This window comes from Bos grunniens, chromosome 23 (genome assembly GCF_055505025.1).
Source record: "Bos grunniens cultivar Pamir isolate PY7600 chromosome 23, Bosgru_T2T1.0, whole genome shotgun sequence".
Taxonomy (NCBI): domain Eukaryota; kingdom Metazoa; phylum Chordata; class Mammalia; order Artiodactyla; family Bovidae; genus Bos; species Bos grunniens.
In genome coordinates, this window is record NC_141187.1 from 46,639,291 (window position 1) to 46,652,410 (window position 13,120).

The 13,120-nt window shown below is 44.6% G+C and overlaps 1 protein-coding gene across 2 annotated transcripts in view; it reads left to right on the forward strand.

Annotated features, from left to right (window-relative positions):
* NEDD9 (neural precursor cell expressed, developmentally down-regulated 9) overlaps nucleotides 1-13,120 on the forward strand; it is a 190,139-nt gene that overhangs the window by 66,415 nt on the left and 110,604 nt on the right. For both annotated transcript variants that reach the window (XM_086370319.1, XM_086370322.1), the window contains exon 2: nucleotides 2,359-2,548. In XM_086370319.1, the coding sequence (XP_086226445.1) occupies nucleotides 2,537-2,548 (12 nt within the window). In that variant the 5' untranslated portion in view covers nucleotides 2,359-2,536. The remainder of the gene's footprint in view (nucleotides 1-2,358; nucleotides 2,549-13,120) is intronic.

The window sequence follows — 13,120 nt, forward strand, 5'->3', positions numbered from 1 at the left end:
AACAAGTACCAAACTTTGTTAGAAGCAATGGAGACTCTCATACCCTGCCAGTAAGAATGTAAATTGGTACAACCACTTTGGAAAACAAAGTGGTTGTACCAATTTGGTTGATATTTTCCATTAAAAAAACATTGATATTTTCCATTAAAATTGAAGATATGCATATCCATCATCCAGCAGTTCCATTCCTGGGTATATGCACAGAAGAAATAGATAAAGATCTACCTAGCATAAATTCTTGATAATGGTCTAACACCAGCAACAACTCAGTTGTCCATCAGGATTAAAATGGAAGGATACCCACAAGGTGGAATACTGTACAGCAATGAAATCTACAGGCTACAGCCGTAGGCAGCAGCATCAATGAATTTCACATCCGTAATGCCTAGTGGAAGAAACCAACATAAACACATACTGTGTGATATGTCCTGCCTTTAAAGGAAAAGAAAGTTGTATTAGCAAAGGCACTGGACAGTCCTTTCTGGGGTCCTGGCAGTGTTCTATATCTTGACCCGGGTGTGGTTACATTTATGATAATTTATTAAGCTCTACATTGTTTTGTACAGTTTTCCGCATGTGTCATATTTCACAATAAAGAATTATTGGAATCTCTCTATATACATTCTATCCATGGTGCTGCAGTTTATGGGATCCCCATAGACAGATCAGCTCTGAATGGTCACCTTTAAGCTCAGACACCTCGGGCAGTTGAAATGCCTCTGGGGGCGAAGACCTCAGTGAGACGTGGACCCTTTCACAGCTGATTCTCTCCACTGTCCAGACTGAGATCCTTGAGCAACATGGATGGTGCAGGCAGAGTCTGTGAGTTACGGGCCTGTGTCCTCCTGCCTGGCCACTGTGAGTGCCCCGGAGGGAAGTCTTCTTCCTCTTAACCGAAATTACAAATACTGTGTTTATCAAACAAACTACAGGATGACATTCCCATCCTAAGAGAAGTGAAAGGCGCCCAGCTCCCTGTTTCCCTCCAGTTGGAAAGGGAGCGTAAGGAAGGAAGACTAGGAAGACTGCTAGGAAGACTTCTCTGCCTTGAGGCCGCTGATAGGTTCGTTACACAGTTCACCAAGCTTCTACAATGTCTTAGACACAATCCTTATTTTTCTGCTCCACAGTTTAAAACATCCATTTAGTTTTGATTTTTCATTCTGGATGGGAAAAACACTTTCCTTTTACAAAGATTCAGATTCCTGATTCTCAAAAAGACTTCCAAATGCCCCACATGGTTTAAGTATCAAGAGTTTTTCTAAAAATATATATTTCAACTACGGTCTATAAAGATACACACATATCTCATACCAAAACTGAACCTTATGGCTGAGACATGATGAACGGGAAGTGAAAAACTGGCCAGTACTAACCAACCAAAAGCCCAGGCAATTTTTTTTTTTTTTTTTGCAAAAAATCAAATTCCGGGCTTTGTATCTGAGCTGTTTAAAAGGCTCATCGCCAAAGTACCAGTTCTCCTCATTTTGGAGAAACAAGAAAAGCATATGGCTCCAGGGACCTTCACAAGTTGATGCCAAAAAGTGGAGCCAGGCACATTTCAAGATCATCAAAGGAACAGCAGGTTGGATTAGTTTAAAGGGGAATGGGGGCGTCTCAGGTGGCTCAGTGGTGAAGAATCCGCCTGCCAAACAGAAGACACAGGTTCAAACCCTGGGTCGGGAGATCCCCTGGAGAAGGAAATGGCAACCCAGTCCAGTATTCTTGCCTGGAGAATTCCATGGACAGAGGAGCCTGGCGGGCTACAGTCCATGAGGTCACAAAGGGTCGGACACGACTGAGCAACTGAACAGCAGCAGCAGCAGTAAGTGAGGCAGGGAGGTCGAGGTGCAGAAAAACAAGGGAAATCAATGGCAGAGAAAGTTGTAGGTTACAGACAATGAAGGATCACTCATTTCTACCATTTTAGCCCAGTAAGAAACACCTGGCTAACATCTACCCATCGCACAAGACTCCAGCCAACGTTTACTTTTTCCCTCCTTGGTGCCCTTACCACACCCGCTTTGCATTCTGCCAGAATTGCTGTAACATTTTATAGGACCGGATTATTCCGTTTGCCCTCCTAGACTGTGAGCTCTTTGAGAACAGGACCATACTTTGTGCATCTCTAAGGTTTCAGCTCATGCATAATAAAAAGTATATTTACCATATTTTCCATAAGTATTACCCTTGGCTGCATGAATGAACGATGGGTTCCATTAATGAGACAACTCTATTACTGAGACTTTGGATTCTATTAACAAGATTTCCAGCTCCTGTGATGCCACCCATAAGTGATGAAAAGCATCTCGGCCTCTGCCAGAGTTTACCCACTCTTTTTTTAACTTCTCTTTTCAGGCCCAGGAAGCTGTGAGCTCCCTAATGTCATATACCGGCATGAGAACACAGTGTGTTCTCTAAGTAGATCTATGAAAACGAAGAATCTGATCAGCCAACTAAAACACTGGGATCATCCTTTTCAAGACCCAGAGCTCCAGCATTCTTTGGCGTAAGAGACAGAGAGGCACCTGGGAAAATGTGGGCAAGGGTGAGTACTATTGAAAAAACCACGCATTATGTGTGGGCCGACTCAGACAAATGCATTTGAAACAGTAATAGAAATGGTATTCCATTTCCCACCCAGGATTGCAACTAACGCTTGAAATGGAAGGTTTATGTTAGGCCCACAGATTTTGCTCTGTTAGGTGAATCTTTTTACACGGATGTGCTGATACCCACAGAAACTCCTCTTCCATTCAGAAATCTCAGGGGAAGAATCTCTTGGGACAGAGGTCGAATATTCCACCTTGTGTAGTAGTGCCCTAGCAAGTCTGGAGCTTGCACTTCTGAACTGATCAGAAGCTGATCACCTGGGTCGTTGGCCCCCAACGTTTTTGGCACCGGGCACCGGTCTCATGGAAAACAATTTTTCCACGGACTGGAGGTGGGGGATGGGGACGGCGTCAGGGTGATTCAAGGACATTATTTATTTATTGTGCACTTTATTTCTATTATCATTAAATCAGCTCCACCTCAGATCATCAGGCATTAGATCCTGAAGGTGGGGGACCCCTGACCTGGGTTACCAATTAGCCAGTCCTCTGGTGTCTCCTCTCTCTGTCTGCTAGTCCTAAACCAATCCTTTTTCATTCAGCTGTTCCATAAGAAAACATGTTGGCCTAGGGTGGAGGTTAGGGTTAAAAGAGTCCATCCTTCTTTTGAACCAAGGCTTGCTAAGGTCTTATGGAAACTAAGCAAAAGAAGCGACGTGTAATTTCGCCTATTAATTGACTTCTAGTGGAGGCAGGCAGCGTGCTCTTGCGTGGTACCCTTGGAGGCAGACCTGGATTTAAGCCTCACTCCACTAACTTGAGACTTTTGAATCTGTTTTCAAGTTTATAAAATGGTGATAGAAGGACTGTCTTGAGGATGAAATGAGAAAGTGTACATAAAGTAACTTGTGCTCAATGGGAAAAAAGTTAATTCCTCTATGGGTTAGGATCAGTAATCTGTTGTCTCTATCACGTAACAACTAACCATCAACACAAGAAAACTCCAGGTAGCCTTGGGAGTCCATATACACGTAAATGGCTGTCAGTTAAACAAAATGACAAGTACGTTCTTAAAATATTTTAAGTAACAAAAGGATTTCTTTTATTCGACCAGCTAGGCTGTCATATCACTGTACTGTTTGAAAGTTAAAGGCCTATTAAAAATCTTCCCTAGTCCTAGGGTTCTATGACAAAAATCTGTGACAGAATTGGACACTTGGAGGCCTCCACCCAAGTCTGAATTTAAACTGGAGCAAATTACGTTTGTGATTCCTCGAGGCATTCAATGTGAATTAATTTCTTAATGAAGAGTGAAATAAAAATCACCTCCTCTCATTTTTTTCTACCTGCTCAGGCAGTTTTCCTAAAATAAGACAAAAGCAGAGGAAGGAAATAAGAAAGAAAGGGAGAAAGAAGAGGAGGGAAGAAAGGAAGATAGCCTTCTCCAAAGCAAGGCGTATTTCACTTCATTTCAGTCCCTGCAGTGAATATTAGCTCTGGGATATTTCAAATACAGGTTGCTTCTCAACTTTTGGTACCCTCACCTTGAAAACCAGACATTCCTACCACCCGGAATCCTCAATTTGCTTATCTACATTCAGAGTCCAAGAGTCCTTTGAGATCATTAATTTCACAACTTTGGAGTGATTTTTTTTTCTCATCACTGAAATTTATTTAAAATATTCCATACACACACACACACACACACACTTACATGACAGAAGACTATGTAGGATGTAAATATTTGGCAGCTCTCAGTGTCACCTATTAAAAAGGAACATTTATTCCCGGCTGTCAGGGCTTCCTAAGGATATATTCCTGCTGCTCTTCGGGGAGAAGGCGAGACAGTGTGCCGGCTGCACAAACGGCCGTGAAATCAGACTGCCCGATTTGAATCCCAGCGCCGCCACTGATGGGAAGTGGGACTTTGATCAAGTTATTTAACCTGTCTTTGCCTCAGTTTATTCATCTATAAAATGGGGGTGAGAATAGTAATCTACCTCAAGGGGTTCTCTTGATGATTATGTATATAAGTTGCTTAGAGTTGCATTTGGCAAGCCCTCCAGTCAGACCTGGCGAGGGGGTGGGGGCCGCTTCCCAGGTGGCGCTAGTGGTAAAGAACTCACCTGCCAATATGGGAAACACAAGAGACACAGGTTCGATCCCTGAGTTGGGAGATCCCCTGGAGTAGGAAATGGCAACCCACTCCAGTCTTCCTGCCTGGAGAATCCCTGTGCATAGAGGAGCCTGGTGGGCTACAGTCCACAGGGTGGCAACGAGTTGGACACGACTGAGCTACTGAGCACACCCAACAATCAGTGAGACCTGGAGTCCTGTAGCACAGATGAAATAAAGTCTATGCAGCTAAACAAAACCACCAAAGGGGGAAGATGGGAGAAGCAGAGTGTCAGGAAAGGCTGGAGAGATGACGAACCTTTGGGAATCAGGCTTATGCTGACGTGGCTGATCTCCTGAGACCCCTCAGGCTGCGGTTTTCTGGCTCCAAGAGTGACGGTGGAGAACCCATGAGCGCGTGGCCCAAAAAAGTTTGTTTGGGGAGACCTGTGCTAAATCCATAAACACTCCTGAAAGGAAGCACTTACCAAAGAGCTCAGCAAACACCGGCAGGCCCTGAAGCAAACATCAGTACAGATATCAGTGTGAGGAGAAAGTGGAGGGACTTCGCTGGTAGTCCAGTGGCTAAGACTCTGCGCTCCCAGTGCAGGGGCCCGGGTTCTATCCCCAGTCAGGGAACCAGCTCCTGCCTGCCGCAACTAAGACCCGGCGTTTTCAAATAAATCAATATATATTTATTAAAACAACAAAAAAAAAAGAAAGTGGAGAATGCAACTCCCACCTGGAGGGCCAGCTGAGGGCTGCAGAGAGGCCAGCAAGCAGCCTTCTTCTGCATCCAGCTGCAGTCAGTGTGTGTGGGGGCAGCTGGTCAAGCCCCCAGACCTACTTCACACTCTTCCCTAATCTCTTGATGTCAGCCATGGTGGGGGTATTTACAACACAGAAGTCGGCAGAAACTGCTTCATGTTGTTTTGCATTTAGAAAGCCGGGAGTTAAATATTCCCCAACACACTGCTGGGGGAGAGTGAAAGGCTGGCTTGGAAAAGACTGAAGGAAAAAACCCTTTAAACTGCAAAGCTTTTTCTCTGGCGTCCCTGACTCTTCCCCTTTGTATGAAGGCAGGAAGCTGGAAGTTGGACAAGGTCTGTTAGGGTTTCTCTAAAGAAGAAAGCCAGACTGAGTCTGTGCTTCACAGAGGCCAGAAAAGCGCTGACTGACAGAACTTGAAAATGGTGTCCTTTTTTCCCATTAAATATAAGTTCACCCCCGGTCCAAACTAGTTGTCAGATGGTGGATTTACAGGTTTGTGATAAGTGTCCTAAAAAGGAAAATACGTTGAAGTGGGGGTAGTTCACATACTATTTTTTCACCTCTTTAAAAATATGATTTTTTTGATATATTTTAGAGAATACGAAAGCTGTCTACTGGGAATTATTACCTTACCTCCTCCCATCTAAAAAGACACTTTAAGTTGTTCAGATTTCTGAGTTGTTCCTTGAGAGGAAAGATGAAAGAAGAGGGACAGAAATGAAGTACCTTGAAATCTGCCTTTATCAGTCCACAGGGGCTGTCACTATGGAGCCCTCTAGCCCCGGTGACTTCACAGAAACGTATGTTCTGGCGATTCTGGAGGCAGGAAGCCCAAGTTCAAGCTGGCAACAGTCTGGTTTCTCCTGAGGCCTCTCTCCTTGGCCTGTAGGTGGCCATCTTTTCTCTGAGTCCTACGTGGCCTCCTCTCTGCGTGCCTGTGCGCTCATCTCTTCTCACAAGGACACCAGTCCTGCTGGAGCAGCATCCGCTCTGGTGACCTGACTGACCCTTCATCACCTCTTCAGAGACTTATCTCCAGGCCAAGTCACATTCTGAGACGTGGGAGGGGACCTCAACATACAAATTTGGAAAGGGACGCAAGCCCAGAACACTGACTAGCAGGATTAGGTGGAGAGAGGGCTGACCTCAGCGCAGTCACAGTAAAGGCCCCGGCTAAGCGCACAGACCCTCTGGGGTGGCCCTTCCGAGGGTCCGAAACTGAAGCCAAATGGGTGGACCAGCCGCAGGGAGTGGACTGCCCCAGGGAGGAGGCATGATGTCCCTGAGACCAGCCTGAGATGCTGTCTTCTGTTGAGGACGGTCTAAAGGGGACTCATCCGGGAGCTGCCAGTGGCCGAGTCTCCAGGTGCTGACAGGATGATTGCTCGGTCTCAAGTGGGGCCCCCGGTCAGTGCTCTGCAGTGTCCACAGTGACACACATAAATGGATGTCCCCTAAGCGGATGGAAGGATTCACCGTCATCTTCTTAAGAAATTTCTCATCATGGCTCTCAGTAGGTTGCTGCTAAGTCGCTTCAGTCGTGTCCGACTCTGCGACCCCATGGACTGCAGCCTACCAGGCTCTTCCGTCCATGGGATTTTCCAGGCAAGTGTACTGGAGTGGGTTTCCATTGCTTTCTCCTGGTTAAAAGGAGGTTTAACTGAAGGTTAATTGTCTTCAGTAGGTTAAAAGGTGACTAATTCTGAACCCTAAAACATGGAACCCAATTCTGCACACATAGAGAAAGCCCAGCAGGATGGTGACAGAGTGGCTTAGTGGGGAAAGGATGCTCTCTGGGGCCAAAAAGATAGGATTCAAATCTCTACCCCACTCTTTACTAACATTTCTTACCCCCTCTCCACCTCCGATTCCTCCTCTGCAAAGTGAGGAGAATAATGCCAACTTACGTCAGACTGTTGAAAGATTTAAATAAAAAATACGTACTCAGAGCGGCTAGCACTATGTTTCATGCAAAGAAGGCCTCCGAAAAGAATTAGCTGCCTTCCCTTTCTTTCAGCAAATGGAAAAGAGACGATTCCTCTCCTAACTTGAAGGAGGACATCTCTTAGATTCTGGGGTGATCTAAAGATGTCTGGGGACGTTTCTTTCTGCTGTTCTTCACTGTCACCAGCTCTGTCGATGTGGAAATACACCTCCCGTCACAAAGACCTCGCCCCCTTGCATAAATACCAAGTTTATTCCAAAAGTAAAACATGCATAAATTATGTTGGTGTACAATCAAACCAACTCTCCATTTCAATACGTAGTTTTATTGGGGTATAAATCACTACTACGGGGCAATTTAGTGCAGACAGAGATTGTATCAGGAGACTCAGATCCCCTGAGCTTGTCTGGAAAATGGGAAGCGTATTCCAGGATGAAGTGTCGTGCATGGGTAAGGGTTGCTGAGCCTGCAAAGAAACACACCTGGACAGAGGTTGAACTGTCTCATCTAAATCAAGTCAGGTTGAGCTCCCCTTGGTGGGAATGCTGAGGGCTGACTATGTTCGATTGTGGATCACAAAGCCCCAAAGAAGCGACACTGTCAAAGAGACATCAGACCTAGGTCCAATTTGACATGGGGCCACGTGCTTTCCCAGCATCTTCTGGCTTTCTTTTCCCATGGAGAGGCCTCATTTATTCTAAAGTATGAAGCCTTGGGGGTTTCTTGAAAATGGTACTTTCACTCAGTAAAATTAAGTTGGGATGAAAATGGTTTATAGTGGGAATCTGTTCTGGAAAAGGATTAAACTAAAAACATGGAAAGAGCAGCTCTTCCCCTCAAAATGATCAGTAGCCACCTAGACCTGCTCACTTTCCACGTGACAAAAAAAAAATTCTAGAAGCAGCACAAGAAAAACATCACAGCCACTGAGAAGTCAGAGGTGACTCTACACTCACCATCTCCCCACAAACATGACGAGTGTGGGAATCAGCGAGCTTTTCATCCTTAGGCCTATTCTGAGTTCTCTTATTGATGGAGGTTTCTGTTATAATTTTCCCACAATTGTCCTATATTCTCTTTTTAAAAGTATTTCTCTGGGTTTGACCAGGGCTCGGTAACACACACAGAGTCACAATTACACCATAAAGAATCACACATATGCAGCCCTTTAAGCATTACCCACAGATCCTTCTGACTTTTTACCATCTCTTTGAGAGAAACATCTTTGAGAAAGACATCCAAGTAAACAGCAGACTTATATCCAGCTTCCTTCCTCTGTTCAAATCTCTATCTCTGATCTGTACTTGCCATTTATTCAGTTCAGTTCAGTTACTCAGTCATGTCCGACTCTCTGTGAACCGGTGGACTGCAGCACGCCAGGCTTCCTTGTCCATCACCAGCTCCCAAAGCCTGCTGAAATTCATGTCCATCGAGTTGGTGATGCCATCCAACCATCTCATCCTCTGTCGCCCCCTTCTCCTCCTGCCTCCCAGCATCAGGGTCTTTTCCAATGAGTTAGTTCTTCGCATCAGGTGGCCAAAGTATTTGAGCTTCATCTTCAGCATCAGTCCTTCCAGTGAATATTCAGGACTGATTTCCTTTAGGATTGACTGGTTTGATCTCCTTGCAGTCTAAGGACCTCTCAAGAGAGTCTTCTCCAACACCACAGTTCAAAGCATCAATTCTTCGGCACTCAGCCTTCTTTATGGTCCGACTCTCACATCCATACATGACTGCTGTTTATTAGATGTAGCATTTTAGAGCTGGAAGGTCATGCTAGTCAGAGTAGTCCTGCTGTGAGCTGCAGTAACAAGTAAATCCTGTCATCTTGGGGGGCCAGCCCAGTACAGTTCAGTCCTCACTCCTGTGAGAGTCCATGACTCTCTTGGGCAGCTGTCCTCAGGAATCTGGCTTTCCATTATGTGGCCCCACCATCTCAGGGTCCTCCCCTTCCAGCAGTATGGCTAAGAGAGAGAGGGTGGGGGACTTTCTAGGGAGCAGGCCAGGAACATGGAGTAATCACTTCCGCCAGCAGGCTACTAGCTGAGAACTAAGAAGCTCGAAGATGATAGTAGTGTTTGCCTCAGAGAGTCCTCAAATGCCCCTTGCTTCCCATCCCTTCAAGTTTTTTGTTACTTGGTTTTTTTTCAGTTGAGGCAACAGAGACCCAAAGAGCATGTTACACACAGCTCATCACACAGCTAATCAGCAGCAGTTCAGTCTGGCCAAGAGGCTCCTGCCCATTCCTGTTGCTTTCAATTAGTGTATAAAAGGGCTCATAAAAATCTCAAGATACAGTTGGAGCATTGTTTCTAGAACTTTCTATCCAGAACTCCAGGGTGAGAAGGACTATGACCACCCCTGCTCTGAACCCACAATTCCGGCACAGTTCTCAGCCTGGGAGCTGGACAGATGAGTGTTTCAGGGAGCAAGTGCCAGTAGCAAACCCTAATTACAGGAAATGCCTCTTGGCTCCCAAGGGATATGAAATTACTTTGCGGAAAGTCAAGAAAAATAGAAACAGAATACCCTGTAATGCTTTATTCAGAGGCCAGAGTCACCTATTAGGGCTTGTGTTTTGTGCTCGATTCTACCAAGAGAGCTTAAAGGGTGGAGACAGAGATTATATAGAGAGAAAGTCTGGATGGTGTCAGCCCCAGTCCCAACCATCACACTGTCCTGCGAAAAAGACGCCCGGACGTCCTCCTCACAGTTGAAATCGAATGTGAGAAAAAAACAGAGGTTTCCCAAAAATACCTGATAAAGAATGAGAAAGTGGGCCAGGGAAGGCTGGTCTCCTTGTCAAGTTCTGAAAGTTGCCTGGAGAAACCTTGGCCACGTCTCTGACTGTCTCCATCAATGTCTACTGAACATTCAGTTATGTATCTATTTTTTTACACCCTGACTTGATCATCATGAAGGTTCTACATCTGGAATTTTTTTGCCTGGATTTTAACTTTTTCATCTGGAGATATGACATTGAAGACAGGCTGCACGTTAGTTCTCTTAGGTTTAAGAATCTTTGTCAAACTAGTTAACATTCTGAGGTCTCCCCTCCACCACCATAACAACAAGACAGGGAAAAGAAATAAGAAGAATAACTGCCACTTGGCTGGAAATTAAGGTGCTGATCTAATCCAAACATTATCACATAAAATCAAGTAACAGTAATAATAGAATAGACGTATAGCAGTGGCAAATTATATTTTTAGCCAAAGGACAATCACATTTTCATGTTTACAGATTAGATATTAAAAATAGTACAGAATTTAATTACATGTGCCTTTATCCCACCTTTCTACCTCATTCTCTTCTTTCCATGCCCACTGCACCCCTTCTTTCTTCTTTTCTTTTTTCAGCTGCACCGCACAGGCATAGGAGATCTTAGTTCCCTGACCAGGGATGGAACCCTGCCCCCCTGCAGTGGGAACAGGGAGCTCAGAATCTTAACCACCAGGAAAAACCCCCCCCCTTCTTCAAAAAAAGTTTTTTCTTGTAAGTTGGGGAAATAGAGTGACATCTTATTAAGACAGCAAGATGAATGGATTCATTGAACTCAGGTTAATCTATGGCAAAGCTTGAACTCAAAACAAGGGTCAGTCGGGGAAGTAGGAGAGATGGAGGCTGGCTGGTTAAGAGTCTTTAGAGAACTTGGAAATAAGGTTGCTTTCAGAGTGGAACTATTAAAATGCATAGATCAAATGCATACAAAATGGCAAAAGCAGGATGGATATAAATAGCCCACTGTGGAAGTAAGCCAAATAGAAGTATATGGGAGTGTCGCAGACTTCAGCCCCACAGATCTAGGGGTACAGTAACAAGGAGGGTATATATTTGATTGTAGGTTCATGGGTAGAAAACGGAGTGGTTGTTTGGATGAAGGCTGTGTAAGCAGGAGCTGGGTGGCCAAGGAAGCAGTTAAAATAGTCAGGGGGTCACAGAAGCCCTCTGGATGGCAGAGCCCGACAACGTGAAACCATCTAGGGAAGACACAGTCATGGGAGTGTTGAACATGGCAGTATGGCTCTCTTAATGAGACCATCCCTACTTTGGCCAAAGTGCCTCAAACCTTTGTCAGTAACATTTATGACTCTTTGGACACCACTCAACCTTGTCATAATGTGGTTCTTCATGTAGCAAGCCTTCTGGCAGAGCTGTCTCACACCTTTCTGGTCGACTTGCCAGTTGCATTTACTTTAAACTACTCTAACTGATGCTGTGAGCCGGTTCCACCTTAAGCATGCCAACAAAGTCAGTTTTATGAAGCTAACAGACCTTAGACCATGGTATATACTTCGAGGTAAACATCGCTTTATGGGGTGCACCTGGGCAGGAAGTAATATTACTCAGCAACAGCTCAGGCTTGTTCTATGCTCTTCTCAAACTGCAGCTGACCAGCCTTATTCAGTTTTGACTGAATCATATATATAAAGTCAAGATCAAGATGTTTTAATAATATGACTGCTTTTCGTGATCTGACAAAACAATTGCCATATTATAAGCCAGAAACAGTACATAGAATGAAGGGACATAAAGAACCTAAACCATTTTAACAGGCTGTGGGCTGATTTTCAATTACATCTGGGACCCTACCATAGACAGCTTCATCAAAGATACCATGGTCACTGACAACTAATGTTTTCCAGGTTTTCTTCACACCTTATTCAATTGCAGCAATTGTTAGGTGATAAATACAGTGACAGCTCATTATAAAATTCAGCTTCCAGAAGCTGAAAGGGTAAGTGCCACCTCTAACCTGCCAGGTGATGGGTTAGCATCCTAATTAGCCCTGTCCCTTCTCCCTTCTGCTATACAGGTAGGTCATTCTCCACTCTCCTTCCAACAACTTTGTCTGAAATCTTGTACACTGAAGGCTTCAGTGTTCACACAATCCTTTTTAAGTGAAAATAAGCTCAGAAAGCTCTACCGCAGAACCTCAGGAGTTTATAGGACAGTACATAAAGGACAGTCAACTCTGAATATTCATTGGAAGGACTAATGCTGAAGCTGAAGCTCCAAGACTTTGGCCACCTGATGCAAAGAGCCGACTCATTGGAAAAGACCCTGATGCTGGGAAAGATTGAAAGCAGGAGAAGGGGGCGACAGAGGATGAGGTGGTCGGATGGCCTCACCAATTCAATGGACATGAGTTTGAACAAACTCTGGGAGATAGTGAAGGACAGGGAAGCCTGGTGTGCTGCAATCCATGGGGTCACAAAGAGTCAGACACGACTGAGTGATGAACAACAATGAAGGGCAGAGACAGAGGGGATAAAGAACACAGCCTGAGGACTCGAGGGTATTGTTTCTAGTCTCTAGGTGTTCTTATTGATATGTGCACATGTTTGTGTCTATCTGCCCATCTCCTTGTGTGTCTAGGGAGAGGGTTTGTATACTCTGTGACGTCATGCCAGCTTGTCACACACATATAAACCTATGTCTACAGATTAACTACTTGGGTTTATTTAAGTAGCTTTATTGAAGTATACTTGGAATACAATAAATTGCACATATTTAAACTGTAAATTTTCATAGTGTTGACATACATGTACACCTGTAAAACCATTACTACGACCAAGATAATGAACACATTCATCACCTGCTCCCTAATTTTTTCTTGTTTCTTTTTAATCCCACCTTCTGCCCCTTTCTACGCCTGTCCCAGGAAACCATTGATCTCCTTTCTGCCATTGCATTTTCAATTCCTAGAAATTAATATATTAATAAATGAAGCCTA